The sequence below is a fragment of the Myodes glareolus genome, chromosome 5 (genome assembly GCF_982192425.1).
Source record: "Myodes glareolus chromosome 5, mMyoGla1.1, whole genome shotgun sequence".
Taxonomy (NCBI): Eukaryota; Metazoa; Chordata; class Mammalia; order Rodentia; family Cricetidae; genus Myodes; species Myodes glareolus.
Genome location: NC_142030.1, coordinates 70,356,780 through 70,377,094, shown reverse-complemented (window position 1 = coordinate 70,377,094; position 20,315 = coordinate 70,356,780). Strand labels below are relative to the sequence as shown.

The 20,315-nt window shown below is 44.1% G+C and overlaps 2 protein-coding genes across 2 annotated transcripts; both read left to right on the top strand.

Annotated features, from left to right (window-relative positions):
• The first annotated feature begins 711 nt into the window (after positions 1 to 711).
• Positions 712 to 1,710, top strand: LOC125391922 (transmembrane epididymal protein 1A-like). The gene has a single exon (XM_048421615.3). It carries the CDS (start codon positions 724 to 726, stop codon positions 1,708 to 1,710), a length of 987 nt encoding a protein of 328 aa, XP_048277572.3. The 5' UTR covers positions 712 to 723.
• Positions 1,711 to 19,015: 17,305 nt separating this feature from the next.
• Teddm1 (transmembrane epididymal protein 1) lies at positions 19,016 to 19,933 on the top strand. The gene has a single exon (XM_048421625.3). The coding sequence runs from the start codon at positions 19,016 to 19,018 to the stop codon at positions 19,931 to 19,933; it is 918 nt and encodes a 305-aa protein (XP_048277582.1).
• Positions 19,934 to 20,315: the final 382 nt, after the last annotated feature.

Sequence of the window (20,315 nt, the reverse complement as noted above, 5' to 3'; positions counted from 1 at the left end):
GTCCTTAAGCTCCCTGTTGCAAAAGAGCAGCGAAGCCAAGTAGGAGCTCAGTAGGAGCTTTACACGTGTGAGTACAAACCCAGATATTTCCTGGCTGTGGTAGTGCACACCTACAACCCCAGGACTGGAGAGACTAAGGCGGGAAATTTATGAGTTAGGGGCTAGTCTGGGTACACAGCAAGGCCTACACCAATCAACAAACCCACAAATATTTGCCCTCAGTATATGAGCCCATAAGTGAGCAGGAGTGTTTAGGAATGCACACAGAGTTATGAGCTAGCCAGTTCTTTCCTAGATACTCCATCTGCTCAGGCACCACCTCGCTCCAGGAACTAGACAGGCTCAGGGGAAATCAAGCCACAAGAGAGGGGATGGAGTTGAGCAGAGGCTCCAGCAGGGCCCCAAAGCAGAGCTGGTGAGAGCACCCAATCCTGCAGGTGCACTTTCCGAAACATTCACGCCCCCTCCTTTGGCAGTAGTCAGTTTATTCGCTTTGCACCAGAAGGGAATGAGACAATGAGACACCCCTCACCCAAGGTGTAGGGCTCCTGTCCAGAATTTTCCATTCTGTGGGAGAGAGAAGTGGGCAGAAGGAGACGATAAAAATAGGGAGACATTATCTCTGTGCATACAACCAAAACTTGGTGGGCCCGCGAGGAAGAGGAAGGCCCAGAAGTCTCCAGTTCTGTCCTTTACTTTTTATACAAATAGATCGACCATTTCATGGGGAATGGAAAATTCGGCGGCCATTTCTACCCAGGGTTATACATTTTCTTGTATGGACTGTATCAATCAACAGTTGTCTTCAAGGCTATGCTGGCTAATGACTCTCCCGTGTATCTTTCACCTCCTCCCAAGAATCAAAAGAGAAGTTCCAAGGTGTGGAAAATAGCCTTTGGGGGCTGGCTGAAGATAGTGACTGGCTCCCTCTTAACATTGTATGTGGTCTTCTGTCTTGATGATGGGATGGTGCTGATGAACAAAGAGACGCCTCCAAGGTTTATGTACCCTCAAGAGTGGCAGCACCTCACCATGTTCATCCTCCTCACCCTTGACGGTTGTGTAGATGTCATGAGCAAGAACGTGCTGCGGCAGAGGTGTGTGGCCTTAGAAAGAGGTTCCATGACCCTGGGCATCTACATGCTGCTACTGCTGCTTCTGTCACATGTTCAGGTCCCATCAAAGGTGGAGCTGTACGTTCACTCTCTCCTCATCCTGGTGGTGTTCCTGTTGATGCTGGTGCTGACGGCAGAGCTGTGGGCTGCCAGGTCCTTTCGCCTTCAGCTCATCAAGAACTTTCTGTTCCTGATGATGGGCTCGTGGCTGATGCACACAGGCTTCATTCTGTTTAGACCGGTCTCTGGCTACCCATGGAAGGATGAGGACATCATGTTTGCCACCACCTTCTTCTGCTGGCATGTAATAATCAATGCCTTATGCCTGGTAGGAGTCTACGGTTTGTCTTCATCTTGGTACCATTGTTACAGTCCCAGCTTGAGGCTGATGGGTTCCAAGGAAGCACTGTATCACGAGAGCTCTTCAGGAACTTTCTACAGGCTGCTGCAGGATGCAGAGCAGCAGGACAAGGATGACCAGTCTCTTCTTCCTTCAAAGAGCTCTCCCACTGACAGGGCCTGGAATTTACACACGACCCCATCTTTCTCCTGTGGGCTCTCGGGTACTTGTAATGCATCCCTTCTTCCTCAGTGAGGGTAACGGCCCCAGAGGATGGTAGTTAGTCCCAACTATAAAGCCTGTCGTTGACTCTATACTGTTGAGGAGGGAAAAGAATGACCTGGAAAAGTGGCATAGCTTAGATTATGCTGGCAGGAGAAGTGGGAAGACAAAGTGGACTAAGAGGGCTGAGAAGAGCGGGCCACAAGAACTACCCACAGTGGGAAGGTAATGGCAGGGGACCTCTGAAAGGAGGGGCAGAGTACAGTAAGGATGCTACCATGAAAACGCTTCTTTGAGTGTTAGCCAAGAAATAAAGGCTTCTCACGAATGGAAAGGCAGTGTGGGTGCCCTGCTGACAACCAAGTGGTACTGTGTGGAACTGCATAACATACATAGTAAATTCACTATTCCATTTGGATGGAGTTATACGAATCCCATGTATGTGTAATTTAATGTGTGTAGGTTAGCATTGCTTCGAATACAAATAAAGTAAGAACTAATACTTTCGTATCTTATTTTTTTTAAAGTTTACATAAACCAACTTTTCATGAACCCCTACCATATTTCTTATTTTTTACCCCCTACTCTAGGCAAACATACAAAATGTAGGAGATGTATTGAAAAGAAGAAGGGTCCCAAAGGCAGTTGGAGAGGCATAAGAGAAGGCAATCAAGATGTATAAGTATGATCAAAACACATTACATACATGTATGTAAGAGCCAAAGAATATTTTAAAGATAAAATGTATGAGTTTGATAAATATATGCAACTGTACAATAAATATAATAACCACCATAAAATTAGAAAGCTTTATGTACACCTCCTGTGGTCAGAGCTGGCTGTGGTAGCACGTGTTTGCAGTTATAATACTTGGGACACAGAGCAGAAAGCTTGCATTACCTGGGGAGGGGGACACCTATGCTATAGAATGTGATTCTGTCTCATAATAAAAAGGTAAGAGGGGCACTGTGAAGAAATGTTTTCACCATACACAGTAGGGAAAAAGAAATTTTCAGAACGTGTGTGTGTTCAAATATTAACAATAAGAAAGGTAATCTAAAAAAGAAGAGGCTATAAGTAGATGTGTCAGGGGAACAATAATCTTCAGTGCTCCTTCTGTTGTGGGAATGGGGAAAATCAACCCAGGACTCTGTGCAGGTTAGGTTCGCAAGCTCTCCACCATGGAGGTACATGCCCAGCTCTTTCCATTACTTTTCTAAAGTTTTATTTATCTTAAGAATGTGGATATGTATATTTCTGTATGGGGTTATGTCCACACGAGTGCAGAAGTCCATGACTGACATGGGTGCTGAGAGCAAACTTGGATCTTCTGTACGAGCAGAACAAGGCATTAGCCGCTAAGTCATCTCTCCCAGCCGCCCTCATCCCCACTACCTTTAATCTTGTTGTTATTGTTAGAGTCTCACTAAATTGCCTAGATTGGCCTGGCCCTTACCCTACAGGGTTTGTCTTGTGATTTTCCTGCCTCAGTCTCTGGAGCAACTGATATCGCAGGCCTGTATCAATCACCAGGCCTGGCTAAGAATAATTTTAATTTCATTCATTTGGGGGAAAACATATTCTATTAAACTGAGATCTCTTTTTCCCTATCACATTGTCAAAACACCAGAGAAATTGTATTTATCATGCGAGAAGGGTAGGTAGCAATGGAAAGTGGTCCACGATATATGAAATCGGCGTGACAGCATGTCAAAATGATAGGCACAAATATCTTTTGAGCAAACAATTTCATTTCCTTACCAGTTCCACACTGTCAGGTCCCCCTTTTCCAAGGCTATGGTTTGACTCTGATCTATCTGCCAAGGATCATGTATTTAAGTGACTCTATTTTGGGAGTTGGGAAATTTTTAAGGCAGTGGAGCCTCAGTGCAGAAAGTAGATAAGTGTGGTGTGCTTCTGAAGGTTATATCCGACCTTTGGCTCCTGTCTGACTGTCTGCTTTCTGTCCATCGTGATGCGAACAACCTTCTTTGACTGTGAGTTCCCACCACCACAATGTTCTGTCCATGTGCATGAGGGCCAAGCAACCATGGACTGAAGCCTCTAATACCAAAGTGAAAGCTGTTCTCCAAGCTGTCTGTCAGGTATTTGAACAGAGCAATGGAAAGGAATGCATTGACAGAATTCTATTTTTAATAAAATAAAATTATTTTTAGCTAGCATAGAGACATATGACCAATCCATTCATACAATCTACTGAAGACTTCAAATGAGGAGACTGAATCGGCATGGAATTTCCATTCTGCCACACAAGAAGCAGTAAAGGCGGCAGCCTTCAGAGGTTCTCTCTCATCATGCTGGTTTGTCCATTGTGCATACTGGTTCATGGGACTGGCAGAGGAGTCATCTTAAGTGCATTCACTAGTGAGGTACTAGATATGGGTCTTTCGAACTTAACCTGGAACCCTTATCAACCCTCACAATGACGCTGTTAATGAACCCGTTTAATAAACTCCTTTTCTCTTGCAGTAGCCCAGATAGGTTCTTGTTGTCTGTAGCTGATAACCGTAACATACCTACTCCAGAAATACATGAACACACCAAGGCATGCAGCAGAATGGTCACCAAAACAGTTTCCTTAGGAAAGTTTAAATGATATCTGTCCACTAGCTTTCTCTCAAAAGAAGAGAATCCAAGTATGATGGCACACACTTTTAATCCTAGTCTTGACTACATTGTGAGGTCAAGGTCAGCCTAGGCTAGATGAGAGCCATCTCAAAAGGCAAATAAATGACATACAAAAAATATCCAAGTTTCTTGCCACGGTGTAGCGTGAATGGCCTCTAGTCCAGTCTACAGTAGAGTCCTCATGGCTGTACGTAATCCATGAGTGCTTCATATTCCTATCTGTATTCTTGACTTCTGAGCTCCCACTAGAATTACCCATTAAGTCGAGCTAAATGCATTCTGAGATTATCTAACCTTTATCTTTAAAAATTTCCAAATCCTTTCTAAAAAACAATTCCAAAGCTTCATTCCACATGGTAAGGCAGTCACAGAAAAGACCCCACTTCTGGTACAATTTTATATGTCAGTCATACTTTTCACCTCCGTGACAAAGACCTGAGGAGAAACAGCTTAATGAGAGGGAGATTTATTTTTATTCGTGGCTCATGGTTTTAGTCCATGAGCATCTGGCACCCTTGTGAAGCAGGGTCATAAAGACCGCGAGCAGAGTACAGCTGTTCACTCTGGCACCCACAAAGCTGAGAACAGAAAGGACAAGATGGCTGTCAAAGGACAAAGCTACCATGCCTTTAGTGACCAACTTCCTCCATCTAGACACCACCTTCTAAAGTCTGCAATTCCTAACACAGTGTTGTCAAGTATCAGCAGATGAGCATAGAGGGATTATTTTACCTCCAAGACATAGCACATCGTTGGGCTATCTGATCCTCTAGACTATGGCAGGCCTTGGACAGTCATGAGCCCCAACAGGAGTCTAGAAGTAGGTAGGAGACTAAGGAGGGGGTTTCTCAATATGGCAACCTTGTCCTGCCACCAGGATGCCATCTACGCTGTTTTCATAGGACACCACGCCATTGTCACAACGCTGGTAGGGAAAACAATAGAGAACCAGGCAGCAAACTCTCCCAGCTCTGAATATTAAAAGTTTGAAATCAATGTGGAAGCTCCAATTTTGCAGCACATTGTCCTAATAGTGGCTTTCAACAATTTTGGCACCCTAGCTTATAGACACATCATTCCAGCTTCTGCCTCTGTCTCTTCTTTGTGTTACTGTCAATGTGTCTTTATGCCTTAAATCTCCCTCTGTACTTTTTGAGGACATCTACCATCAGACTCAAAACTTACATGAAATACAGGATGATCTCATTTTGAGATTCTTAACTAGATCTGAAAGGGAGTTTTAAAGAAAAAAAATGTATCTATGATTTCTGGATTTTAGGACTTATCTGTTTGATAACAACCTACTACATCATCCTTACACATATCAGGAATTTCTCCCATTCTGTCTCCCAAGTCCTCGGGGACCTAAAGACAATAGCATCTCCATCTGCTACTCACCCATCCCTTGGCTCATTACTCCCTTCCTATATCTGTATAAGATGTATTTACACACCGATTGGGTTTCCATGTATGTCCCACTGTGCCCCCTACCTGAAACAGCAGTGGAGGAAATTAAGAACCTTAAGCAAGATTCACCAGAAGCTGTCAGAAAAACTGTCTTTTACAACTGCATTGCATAAAGTGACCCCACGGTGGAGGCTTATTTGTAAACAAGGTTACTAAATTAAGAAAATCATCTACATCCTATCAAAACACCCAAAGGACTAATTAAACTATTAGAAAATCCCACAGAGCTATTTTCTGGGTAGTATGCAAAGATTGACAATATACTGGAGAAACAAAACATATAATTATATTGCAAGTTTTGGCAATGAATAGAGAATTGAATGGTGCAGCCAGTGTGGGTCTAAGATAAGCTGCAAGGTTCTTCCCCAGCATGCACACCCCATATAAACTTCCCTCTTGAGTGTGGGGAGTTTGCTGAGATAGGGCATAACATCTTTTTGATGAGAGAGGGTTGAGACAGGGTCTCAAATATCTGGGTGGGCCTTAAACGTGCTATGTAGCTGTCTGAGTTAGGGTTTTTACTGCTGTGCAGAGACACCATGATCATAGCAGCTCATAATGAAAACATTGTGGTGGTTTGATTGCAATTTCAGTCCATCATCATGCATGGCGGTATGCAGGCAGACATGAGAGTCTGCTGAGAGTCCTACATCTTGCAAGCAACAGGAAGTTGACTGAGACACTGGGCAGTATCCTAAGCATAGGAAACTTGAAAGTCTGCCCCCATAGTGGCACGCTTACTCTAACAAGGCTATATCCACTCCAAAAAAGTCACATCTCCTAATAGTGCCTCTCCCTATGAGATTATGGGGGCCAATTACATTCAAACTACCATATTCTACTCCCTAACCCCTATATGCTTATAACAATATCATAATGCAAAATGCATTTAACCCAACTTCAAAAGTCCCTATCACAGTCTCAACAATGTTTAAAAGTCCAAAGTCTCTTCTGAGATTCACACAATCTCTATAAAATCAAAATCAAAAAATAGATCTCATACTTCTAACATATAATGACACAGGATATACATTCCCATTCCAAAATGTAGAGAAGAAAACATAATGGAGAAAGGCTGTGTTAAAGCAAGACCAAAAACCAGCGGGGCAAACTTCAAATTCTGAACCTCTTTCCACAAGTAGGAAGATTAGCTGGGTGGGATCTTGCCCTGAGGTCACCACTCCCTTTATTCCATTTCTTAATCTGTTTATCTCCTTAAACACAGGGTTTAGCTCCATTCCACTTCCTGGTGATCTTTTTTCTCCTCAAAATTTACATTTTAAAATTTATCCTGCTCGACTCTCCCAGGAGGAGTAGAAGATTGGAAATAATCAAACTGAGGGCTAAAATCAACAAAATAGAAACACAGAAAACAATCCAAAAAAATCAACAAAACAAAAAGTTGGTTCTTGGAGAAAATCAACAAGATTGACAAACCCCTAGCCAAACTAATCAAACGGCAGAGAGAGAACACTCAAATTAATAAGATCAGAAATGAAAAGGGGGACATAACAACAGACACAGTGGAAATTCAGAGAATCATTAGATCTTACTACGAGAGTTTATATGCCACAAAGTTGGAAAATGTACAAGAAATGGATTGGTTTTTAGATAAATACCATTTACCAAAGTTAAATCAAGAGCAATTGAACAATCTAAATAGACCTGTTAGTCGCGAAGAATTAGAAGCTGTTATCAAAAACCTACCCACCAAAAAAAGCCCAGGACCAGATGGTTTCAATGCAGAATTCTACCAGAACTTCCAGGAAGAGCTAATACCTATACTCCTTAATGTATTTCACAATATAGAAACAGAAGAATCATTGCCAAACTCTTTTTATGAAGCTACAGTTACCCTGATACCAAAACCACACAAAGACACAACCAAGAAAGAGAATTACAGACCAATCTCACTCATGAACATTGACGCTAAAATACTCAATAAAATACTGGCAAACCGAATCCAAGAATACATTAGAAAAATTATCCATTATGATCAAGTGGGCTTCATTCCAGAGATGCAGGGCTGGTTCAACATATGCAAATCTATCAATGTAATCCATCATATAAATAAACTGAAAGAAAAAAACCATATGATCATTTCATTGGATGCTGAAAAAGCATTTGACAAAATTCAACACCCCTTTATGATAAAGGTGTTGGAGAGATTGGGTATACGAGGATCATACCTAAATATAATAAAAGCAATATATAGTAAGCCGACAGCTAACATCAAATTGAACGGAGAGAAACTCAAAGCCTTTCCACTAAAATCAGGAACACGACAAGGTTGTCCACTCTCTCCATACCTCTTCAATATAGTGCTTGAAGTTCTAGCAATAGCAATACGACAACATAAGGGGATCAAAGGGATTTGAATTGGAAAGGATGAAGTTAAACTTTCGTTATTTGCAGACGATATGATAGTGTACATAAGCGACCCCAAAAACTCTACCAAAGAACACCTACGGCTGATAAACACCTTTAGTAATGTGGCAGGATACAAGATCAACTCCAAAAAATCGGTTGCCCTCCTATACACAAAGGATAAAGAAGCAGAGAGGGAAATCAGAGAAACATCACCTTTCATGATAGCCACAAATAGCATAAAATATCTTGGGGTAACTCTAACCAAGGAAGTGAAAGACCTATTTGACAAGAACTTTAAGTCCTTGAAGAAAGAAATTGAGGAGGATACCAGAAAATGGAAAGACCTCCCCTGTTCTTGGATTGGGAGAATCAACATAGTAAAAATGGCAATTCTACCAAAAGCAATCTATAGATTCAACGCAATTCCCATCAAAATTCCATCAAACTTCTTCACAGACCTTGAGAGAACAATAATCAAGTTTATATGGAAAAACAAAAAACCCAGGATAGCCAAAACAATCTTATACAATAAAGGAACTTCTGGAGGCATTACCATCCCTGACTTCAAACTCTATTACAGAGCAACAGTATTGAAAACAGCTTGGTATTGGCATAACAACAGAGAAGTCAACCTATGGAATCGAATAGAAGACCCGGGTATTAACCCACAAACATATGAATACCTGATATTTGACAAGGGAGCTAAAGGCATACAATGAAAGAAGGAAAGCATCTTTAACAAATGGTGCTGGCATAACTGGATGTCAACCTGTAGAAGAATGAAAATAGATCCATATCTATCACCATGCACAAAACTCAGATCCAAATGGATTAAAGACATCAACATTAATCCGACCACTTTGAACCTGATAGAAGAGAAAGTGGGAAGTAGTCTACAAGATATAGGCACAGGAGACCAGTTCCTAAGCAGAACCCCAGGAGCTCAGACAATAAGAGAAGCAATGAATAAATGGGACCTACTGAAACTGAGAAGCTTCTGTAAAGCAAAGGACACTGTCAGTAAGACCAAAAGGCTACCTTCCGACTGGGAGAAGATCTTCACAAATCCCTCATCAGACAAAGGTCTGATCTCCAAAATATACAAAAAACTCAAGAAACTAGACACTAAAACTCTAATTAACCCAATTAAAAAATGGGGTACTGAACTGAACAGAGAATTCACAACAGATGAACTCCGAACGGCCAAAAGGCACTTAAGGTCATGCTCAACCTCCTTAGCGATCAGGGAAATGCAAATCAAAACAACTTTGAGATATTATCTTACACCTGTCAGATTAGCCAAACTCAAAAACACCAATGATAGCCTATGCTGGAGAGGATGTGGAATGAGGGGAACACTCATCCATTGTTGGTGGGAATGCAAACTTGTGCAACCACTGTGGAAATCAGTGTGGCGGTTCCTCAGGAAACTGGGAGTCAACCTCCCTCAGGACCCAGCAATTCCACTCTTGGGAATATACCCAAGAGATGCCCTATCATACTATAAAAGCATTTGTTCTACTATGTTCATAGCAGCACTATTTGTAATAGCCAGAACCTGGAAACAACCTAGGTGCCCCTCAATAGAAGAATGGTTAATAAAGGTGTGGAACATATACACATTAGAGTTCTACTCAGAGGTAAAAAACAATGACATCTTGAATTTTGCATGCAAATGGATGGAAATAGAAAACGCTTTACTGAGTGAGGTAAGCCAGACCCAAAAAGAGGAATATGGTATGTATTCACTCATATGTGGATTCTAACCATAATTAAAGGTCTTTGAGCCTATTATTCGTGAGCCTAGAGAAGCTAAATAAGAAGGTGAACCTGATGAAAATCATGTAGCTATCTGCCTGGAGATTGGAAATAGACAAGAGTCCCAGGTAACCTCGGGTGCATGGGGGGGGGATGGGATGGTTGTTGGAAGGGGAGAGGGTTAGAGAGAAGGGAGTAGGGGAGGAATGGGGAAAGCTAGGTGGACTGGGATGGAGGGAGGGAGGAAGGATGGATATGAGATCAGGGAAGAATATATTTCAACTAAGGGAGTCATCTTAGGGTTTACAGGAGACTTGATTATAAATGGGATCACAGGTCCAAGGAAATCCCCAGATTGTTCTCTGGGCAGAAGAGAGGGTGCCTGAAACGGCCTAGGCCCATAACCATACTGATGAATATTTTGCTTATCACCATAGAACCTTCATCTGGCGATGGATGGAGATAGAGACAGAGACCCACATCGTAACACTGGACTTAACTCCCTAGGTCCAAACAAGAAGCAGAAGGAAAGAGAACGTGAGCAAAGAAGGCAAGATCAGAGAGAACCTTCATCCCACGATGGATGGCGATACAGATGGAGACCCACATTGGAGCACTGGACTGAGCCCCCCAAGGTCCAAATGAGGAGCAGAAGGAGGAAGAAAATGAAAAAGGAAATAAGACTGTGAGGGATGTGATCACCCACTGATACAAGGGGACAGATCTAATGAGAGTTTACCAAGGCCAGTTGGACTGGGACTGAACGAGGACGCAATCCAACCAGATTCTCTGAATGTGGCCGGATTCTCTGAATGTGGCTGGCCGGAGTCTTTCTGAAAAGCCATTGACAATGGCACTGGGACTTGTTTCCTCTGCATATACTGGATTTTGCGGGTCCAGTCCGACTGGACACTCACCTTCCTGGACCTGGAGGGAGGCGGGAGGAACTTGAACTTCCCACTGGGCAGGAAACCCTGACTGCTCTTAGGGATGGAGAGGGAGGAGGAGAGGGAGTGGGGGGAGTGGGAGGGTGGTGGGAGGAGGGGCCGAAATGGAAACTTTTATAATTTAATAAAATTACCAAAAAAAAAATTAGCTTATCCAAGTAAGGTTAAGCCATCCTGACAGGTGGTCAGCATATGCAAATGTGCTTCTGCTCCTTTTTTGTAACTATGAGGTCACCTAGGTTAGAAAGGCAGTCTTCAGGATCTGTGACCTAGACAGCAGGATGCTAATGATTTGTTATCTTGAAGTGATAAAGCGATTGACTGTGTGAGTTATCCTTTGTATCAGGTTAATAAAGTCTTTTGTTACCTTTCCTACCCCCTCACTCCTGTTTACATTAAATATAAAAGCTGTGGAAAAATGAACGTGGGTGGATTCCAGTCACTGGTTGGAATGCCCTCCTGATACTTTCAAAAATAAATAAATAAATAAATAAATTTATCCTGCTCAATTTACTCCTTTTCATTATAAATCATCATTTGAGTTAACACTAATAGCCACACAACAGAGTCTACACTAGGCTGTTTTGAGATTTCTTCTGCCAATGGAATTAATCCAAAACTTTTCGCTTTAACCTCAGGGAGACTCTTTAGAAAAGGGCAAAAAATCAGCCACTTTCTTCACCAAAATATCACAATATCAGTCTCTAGGCAACATACCAACACTCTCCTCCTCTGAGATCTCTTGATCCCCACAGTTCATCAAATTACATTCAGCACCACTGTCTGCCATGACCCAGTAAGCAGCACTTAGAGCATTCTACTGCTTTCCTAACCCAAACTCCCAAAGTCCATATTTCTCCAAACAAAAGCCTGGTCAGGCCTATCACAGCATACTCCAGTCTCTGGTACCAACTTCTGTCTTAGGGTTTTTATTGTTGTGAAAAGATACCATGATCATGGCAATTCTTATAAAGAAAGCATTTAATTGGGGTGGCTCTCTTACAGCTTCAGAGGTTCACTCCCTTATCATCATGATGCGGGGCATGGAGGCCTGCAGGCAGAAATGGTACTGAAGAGGTAGCTGAAAGTCCTCCATCTTGCAGGAAACAGGAAGCCGACTGAAACACTGGGCAGTATCCTGAGGATAGGAAATCTCAAAGCCCACCCCCACTGTGACACACTTCCTTCAACAAGGCTGTACCCACTCCAACAAAGTCATACCTCCTAATGGTGCCACCTTCTATGAGATTATGGGGCCAATTACATTCAAGCTACCACAATAGCCAAGGATGACCCTGAATTTCGATTCTCCTGCCTCCATCCCTCCAGGAGCTGGGCCTGGAGGAATGCTTTATTACACCAAGTTTGTGTGGTTTGGGTAAATCAGACTTCTGCAAGCATTTGCCAACTAATCTACATCCCCATGGCCTGGAGCATCACTCCTATAAGTAGCTACTAGTCAAATGACTCTGGATTAATGAGAGATTCCTGGGTGGCTCAGATTTTGTCACTGGGCGTTTGGGAGACACAATCCCTGTTTGTGTAACAACTTCCCAATAATAATAGTACCTTGTGGGAGGACTGAGAATCTTTGGTGGCTAGAGGGATATATTTCTATCATGGAGTTTAAAATTTAGGGTTCCCAAATTGAAGAATTAAGACTCCTATAAAGGTCCCTGGCCTCTGAATTGGTGCATGGATCAGGATTGGTAGCATAAGTCAGTAACAAATCTATGTTGGCAGTTTAGGGGACTATATCTGGCTGGTTCAAAAGATGTGCCAAACCTGATAGAAAAGAATGCTGGAGTGTTGCCATGGTAACAGGAGTAGGCTTTGCTATGTTGGGATTGTGCTGTTGATCCATATTCCTGCTACTAACACCATTTTGGGTGATTGACTACTTTTTAGAACAGCATGTTTCAGCTTGGGGAATCGAAAAACTGATAAGATACGGAATACACTTTACTATTTATTTTGTGATTTAAAACTATTTTTCTTCCAATTTTTTGTTGTTTTTAAATCATTTAAAAATTGAATAGAAAAAGAAAGTCAGGCATGGTGGTGTGTACATGCCTGTAACTCCAATGCTGAGGCAGAAGATTAGAAGTTTGAGGCTAGCTGGGTATGGTGACACATGCCTTTAATCCCAGCACGTGGGAAGTGGAAGCCTGTGAATTTCTAGGAGTTTTAGGCCAGTCTGGTTTACATAATGGGTTCCAGGACAGCCAGAGATACTTAATAGAGACCCTGGCTCAAGGGAGAGAAAAAAAAAGAGGCTAACCTATATCAAACTCTTTCTTAAGAACCTAAATATGACAAAACTAAAAAGAATTTTAAACTAAAGGAACAAAGGTTAACTCCTAACATAAGGGTGCTTACCTTGTTATGTCCTGGTTAACTCCTAGCATTGGGGTGCATACCCTGCTATATCCTGGTTAACTCCTAAAATGGGGTGAATACCCTGCTATATCCTGGTTAACTCCTAAAATGGGGTGAATACCCTGCTATATCCTGGTTAACTCCTAACATGGAGTGCATACCCTGCTATATCCTGGTTAACTCCTAGCATAGGGGTGCATACCCTGCTATATCCTGGTATGTGTGGGGATGATGCAGGCACAGGGGGAAGCAGGCATACAGGGGAGGCATTAGGGAGTATGAGCTCCTGATTTCCAGAAGAAGAAAGTTGCAGCTGCTGAAATGTAATAGTTGGAAGGTACCTGAGATCAAGGGCAAGTGGGCAAATGGCCTCAGTCACGGTTATGCAAGGCCTCACAGGCTCGCACAGAAAAGTAGAGAGAGTTTTGAGCTGGTGTGTTGTGGGAAACCAAAGCTGTAGGTCCTGTTGAACGGGGAAGTTAGAACTCTGTTTCCCAGCTCTGTGAGCCTTGGTCTGGCAGGCCAGTAACAAACCTCACAGCCTAGTAACCCTTACTTGAAATAACAGTTTATCAGACCATGTCCTGATTTTTACAGACTCCACCTTCCTGTGACCCTCTCAAGCGCCCATCTTTTGCCGCTTTTTTTTTCCTCTGTCTTTTTTTTTTCCTGTCTTGTAGCATGTTGGATTGCAATCATTTTGTTTTAATAATAAAGATGTGCCTCCTAACCAGAAAGGGGTTAAATTAAAGTTTATTTTAGGGAACATACTAGAATCCTACAGCCATTAAGTTTATAGTCCAGTTCTCAAGATGCCATTTCTGACCAAACTTCTACCTTTCCAACGAACTGGCCCTTTTACTAAAATCTTGGCTGTTGTTTTTTGTCATTGCTGTTTTGTGAGGCAGGGTCTTATGCAGCGCATCCTGGCCTAGACCTCGCTGTGTAGTAGAGGATGACCTTAAACCTGGGATCCTCCTGCTTCTGCTTCTCCAGTGCTAGGATCACAGGCATGTACTACAAATGCCCAGTTTATGAGATGCTAGGAACAGAACTCAGGCCTTCATGCTAGACAAACACTCTGCCAATTGTGCTACACCCCCAGCCCTACTAACTAAAAAGTTTTGGCTTTTGTTTCTTGTTTTTGCTGTTGTTTTGTGCGGCTTTGTTTATTGAGACAGTATCTCTCTATATAGCTCTGGTGTCCTGGAACTCACAGTGTAGACCAGGCTGACCTTGAACTCAGAGAACCGCCTGTCTCTGCCTCCTAAGTGCTGAGTTTAAAGGTGTGCACCTCCATACCCTGCCTTATTAACTAAATAATTAAAACACACATTTCATATAACATGTTATTCTGTCTAAATGTGTATAGCCCATTATAGCAACCACTCTTAATATTGCTTCTAGTCTTCCAGGCCATGGTTCACAGAGCTTATCCCTGTCCTGCCTCATTTCCCTGAGCCTGACCTGGCATCTGCGAGCTGAGCATCAGGGGTCAGCGGGGGAAGAACAGCCTTGACCTCACATCAATGAGAGGCTGGAACTGGCATGTGTGCAGGGCACATCGCACTCTGAGTCTGCTGGCTGGAGTGATCAGATCCCCACTTTGGCCAGACATCAAAGGATACGTATTGGTCACTAGCACGTGAGCATAGTCACATAGAGACATGTGACTGGAATACCGTGACCTAACCTGTCTAGAGACATGTGAGGAGTAGAAAATGGAAGTTCTGGAGCTCAGAAGCTTAGCATTAACCAGTTCTTAATTTATATAGAAAAAAATACTTGTTGGAATGTTTTGTAATGAAATATATGATAAATACATCCCATAGCATATTGCCAAACACACAGATCTGTGCATGGACCGATCCTCATCACAGAAGATGGGAATTGACAGAGACCCCCAACTGGACAATGAGCAGAGAGACTTTGGATGTCCTTATCAGTCCCTCATCTCGAGGCTCAGGGATCTGTGCAGAAGAGGAGACTAGGAGGTTAGGAGCCAGAGGCGATGGGTAACTTCAGGGAAACAAAGTCTTCCAGACACCACAGGACCGATACACATACAAACTCACAGAGACTGAGGCAGCACACACAGGACCTCCACAGGCTTATGCCAGATGGGGTCCCTGCACCAAGAAGGGAAAGTAGATATGGAGGTTCCCCCCTCCAACCAAGAATCTATTTGCAATTGATAATTGCTGAAAAAGGAAAAGTCAGTTTTCTCCAATGGCATGTCACTGGGTATATCGACGACACTGCAGGGCCAGCCCCAGACCTAGGAACAGTCGGGCACCACAAGCAGAACTCCATGTGTTTTGTATTTTTGTGTGTGTGTGTGTGTATGTGTGTGTGTGTGTGTGGGTATGTGTGTGTACTTTTGCTTTGTGTTGGCAATTTCTTCTTTTGGTTAATTTTCATTTTTTGTTTGTTTTTAAGGAAAGAGAGAAAGAGAGAGAGAGAGAGAGAGAGAGAGAGAGAGAGAGAGAGAGAAAAGTTGGGTGGACAGGGAGGTGGGAAGGATCTGGGAGGAATTAGGAGATGGGGAAAACATGATCAAAATACATAATTTTTTAAAAAAATTTAAATAAAGTAAAATGATTACAATATCCCACTACCTCTTATATTTATCTAATACAGTAGAGAGAAAGTTAATTTTAAGTCTACAGTGTAGAGGTGGTTTAGATGGTGTTAGGGTATACACAGGTGTATAAATGCATGTGCTTTCAGGTGAACTGTAAGCTCGCTGGGGTAAAAACTATATCACCCAGTTCTTGACATGCCCTCGCGTACACAGCAGTATTCCAGTGGTCAGCAATTCCTGAGTGCCCTCTTGCTCACTCTGGAATCACTTGATGTAGTTAGTACAAATGGCACCAGGCTCTTGAGGGACTCTCAGAAGTGGAGCCCGGCTGGTAGAAAAGTTGGGTCTGGGGTGGGCCTGAGCCTGGAGCAGCCAGGCCATGACAGACCTTCCCGGATTTCCGTGGTTAAGCCAAGTTTCCCCCAGCTGAACAACTTCTCAGTTACTCTGTGTTCCCAGACTACGGAGTCGTCTGGAAGTTCTGCTAATCATTCACCACGTTTGGCTTCCTTCGGCACGACCGTGGGCAGGTCTGGTTTCGGATGGACACGTCGTCTCTTTGAAGCCTTGAGATCAGGACACTCGTGTTAATAAGCAGTGTGTATCCTCCGATGTTGGGCCAAGGTGGGGATCTAATCACCCCAGATGGGAGCCTCAGAGAGCGACGTGCCCTGCACACATGTCAGTTCGAGCTTCTCATTGCTGTGAGGCCAGGGCTGCACTTCGTCCTCTCTGACCACTGACGCTCAGCTCACAGCTGCCAGGCATAGTCGGACAAATGAGGGCAGGACGGGACCCGCTCTGACGCTCCCACCTCGCCACAGCCCTAGCAGATGAGAAGCAACATTCAGGGCTGGGCATGTAACTCAGTTAGGAAAATGCTTCCCTGACATTCATGAAGCCCAGGGTTTGCTCTCCACATAAACCCGGCATGGTGGTGCATGCCTGCAGTCCCAATATACAGGAGGGAGCCAGAGTGATCAGAAGTTCAAAGACATTCTTCATCTTGTTTGGAGTTTGAGGCAAGCCTGGGCTACATGGGACTCTGTCCCCACAGGCCCATGATATGTAGAACAATGAGTCCTATGCTTCATCCAGGATGAATCCAAGAGCTGGAGAGCCCCCAGAGTCACCCCCCCCCGTTAATATCACCATAGATTTTTCCCCTTTGAATGGCCTTCTGCTGAGGATTCAACTCTTCCAGGCTTGATATTTTACTAATTCATCAAAAGGGAGAAATCAGGGCTCACCCATAGCTTCTTACTTCCCCTTTACAGGACATTAAGTCCCATCCACCTCCTCCTCTTCCATCTCAGCCCTTGGAAGGCAGAGACAGGCAGATCTCTGTGAGTTCAAGGCTACCCTGGTCTACATATTGAGTTCCAGGCTAGCCTGAGCTACACAGTAGGACCCTGTCAGACATGAGCTAGTGGCAGAATCCAAATTCTAACTTCAGACACGTATATAAATGTATTTTCCTCTTGCTTGTGCTCTTAAGTCCGAATCGCCACCTCGGTGGTGACAATGGTCACAACTAGGTTGTCAGATTGCTGGTAATTTTTAGTTTATTTCTTGAAAAGAAAGCAAGAAAAGTGTTTTGAAAAGAAACAATTCCCTGTAACCAGGAGGGGGGCTGACGAAAAAAAGGTTGCCTATGGGCAATTTACAATGTTCTTTTTGCGTATACAGTTGCCCGGATTTTCCTACAGCGATTGCACACTACGCAATTTTAAATTCAAATAAGCAAGAGAGGTTCATTTAGAAGGCAGAACGAAGCTTCATTTTCCCAGTTTGTCTTCACACTCATTCCCCAGCCTACCAAATTTCTCAGCAGCCAGAAGCAAACTGAATTACTGCCATCTTTAAGGGCAGAGGGAGATGGTTCAGTTTTCCGGCGTTAAGCCGCCCCGAGAAAGAACAGATTACAGAGGTCCTGGCCTGGAATGGCTTGTTTTAGGAGTTTTGCCAACACTGAGAAGACTCACGGCTCTAGTCAGCTTGAGATCACAAGGCCAAACAATGGTACCTAGAGTGATGTTCTGTGGGGCGTGTGTGTGCGCGCGTGTGGCTAAAGTGCATGTGGTGGCCATATTGGATGCTGCTCCTCAGTCACCACCATCCATCTTGTTTGTTGAGGCAGGCTCTCTTATTGACCTGAAGTTCACCAAGTAAGATAGGCTGACTGGCCAGTGAGTCCCAGGAATCTGCCTGTTCCCACTTCCACAGTATAGGGATTGCATGCCCGTGTCACCATAACTGGGCTTTTCATGGGTTCTGGCGACAGCAATAAATCCAGAACCATTCGTGCGCTGCGCACATACGTTCTACTCCCTGAACCTTGTTCTTCACGGTCCCCTCTGCGCATGCTCACTGGCTGCTAACCAGCATCGGAGAGAAATAGAGCCGGTGAACTATTTCCTGATACACTGTAAATGACTCTTGTGAAACTCTCCCTGTCGTCGACCTTTGCTTGAAGACATGTAGGGAAAGGAATTCTGGGAAACATCATTCAAACTTAGTTTTGCTGGCACACGTACACCACCACCGTCCTTTAAAAATCTCAAAATGCACCTCTGCAGGCCACAAAGACGGCGATGGGTTGGTGGAAGTCAGGGAGAGGTGGAGGAAGGTGGAAGGAGAGAAGCAGCAGAAACTTCTCTGTGATCTTTAAGATGCGTTTCCTACAGAAGACTAGAAAAGTCAGGTGGATGCTCTTATATGGTCTCCCATCTAAATGTTAAAACGTCTGTGCCCAGAACAAAGGCCTTTGTAAATAGACTGAGGTCAGATCTGAGAATTATTCCAAAGATGACTGGGTGCACAAGCTTTCTCTGAGCACTATCGCAACCCACCCCACCATTTCCCTCCCTGCCTTTCCACTTGACTACCAGGCTGGATGAGAGGAAGGGAACCGGAGCCAGGGCAGAGTATGAGCCAAAGCCCCTCGGAAGCTATGGCGAAGAAGCCCTGAAAGCCCACTCAGTCCCCGGTGCGCCAGAGTGGAACGGTCTAATGAGACCGTTTTTCCACCAAATGTGTAGGCTTGTCTCAAGAAATGTTTCCTCTCTGTGGGGAGCAGTGGGTGACGTGAAATGATAAAACAAAGCGAGAGACAGTTCTTCCCAAAGCCTAGATCCCGAAGGGCCTCTACCTGAGTTTTGCATTTTGTAAGATTAGAAGCTCAATGGGAGACTTTACCGGTCATGTATGTCCCGGCTTGTTCCTGGTCTTATATGGACTGTATCAAGCCATAGTCGTCTCCAGGGCTGTGATATTCAATGATTCTCTTTTGCATCCTTCCCACAATCCTAAGAATAAGGGAAGATGGGCCAGGTTGTGGCAACTAGCCCATACAGGCTGGTTGAAGACAGTGACTGGCTCCCTCTTGATAGTTTATGAGCTCAACTGTATTGAAGGAGGGCTGAAACTTATGAGCAAAGGGATGCCACCAAGGTTTATGTACCCCAAGGAGTGGCAGCACCTCACCATGTTCACCCTCCTCACCCTTGACGGTTGTGTAGAAACTGTGAGCAAGAGCGTGCTGCGGCAGAGGTGGGTGGCCCTAGAAAGAGGTTCCACGGTCCTGGTCATCTATGTGCTGCTGTTGCTGCTGGTGTCTCACGTTAAGGACTCATTCGGGGTGGAGCTACAGGTTCACTCTCTCCTCGTCTTGGTGGTGTTCCTGCTGATGCTGGTGTTGACGGCAGAGCTGTGGGCTCCTGAGATGTTTCACCTCTGGATGATAGAGACCTTCCTGTTCCTGGTGATGGGCTCGTGGCTGATTCAGGCAGGCTTCATTCTGTTTAGACCGGTCTCCGGCTTCCCATGGGAGGATGATGACATCAGTGACATCATGTTCGTCACCACCTTCTTCTGTTGGCATGTGATGATCAACGCCCTATGCCTGTTGGGAATCTATGGCATCTCTTCCTTTTGGCATCATTGTTACAGCCCCAGCTTGAGGCTGATGGGGTCCAAGGAAGTGCTGTACCACGAGAGCTCTTCGGGAACATTTTACAGGCTCCTGCAGGATGCAGAGCAGCAGGACACACATGACCAAGCTCTTGTCCCTTCAAAGAGCTCTCCCACTGACAGGGCCTAGAATACCTGAGCATATAGGTCACTCCATCTTCCTTCTTTGGGCTCTCTTGGGCACTTTTTTCTTTGGTGAAGGTAATGACCCTATGGCACAGCAGAGATGCTGATGGGACTTGCAGAGAGGGAGGGAGGAAGCCAAGCCGAGGGAAGAGAATGCAACAGAATGGCTTAAGGGGGCAGGGGGGAGTCTCCACCACAGCCCAGAATTCTATGGTCAGAGCCGTTTCTCTGGGCACCACTGATTGATTCACCCGAGGGAATAAAGATTCCGCACAGCTCAAACTGCCACCAGCTGTCTCATTCTGTAAAGGGGATTGACTCTTTTGATTATTTTATTTTTCAGACAGGATCTCATGACATTACCCTGGCTGGCCTGGAACTCAATA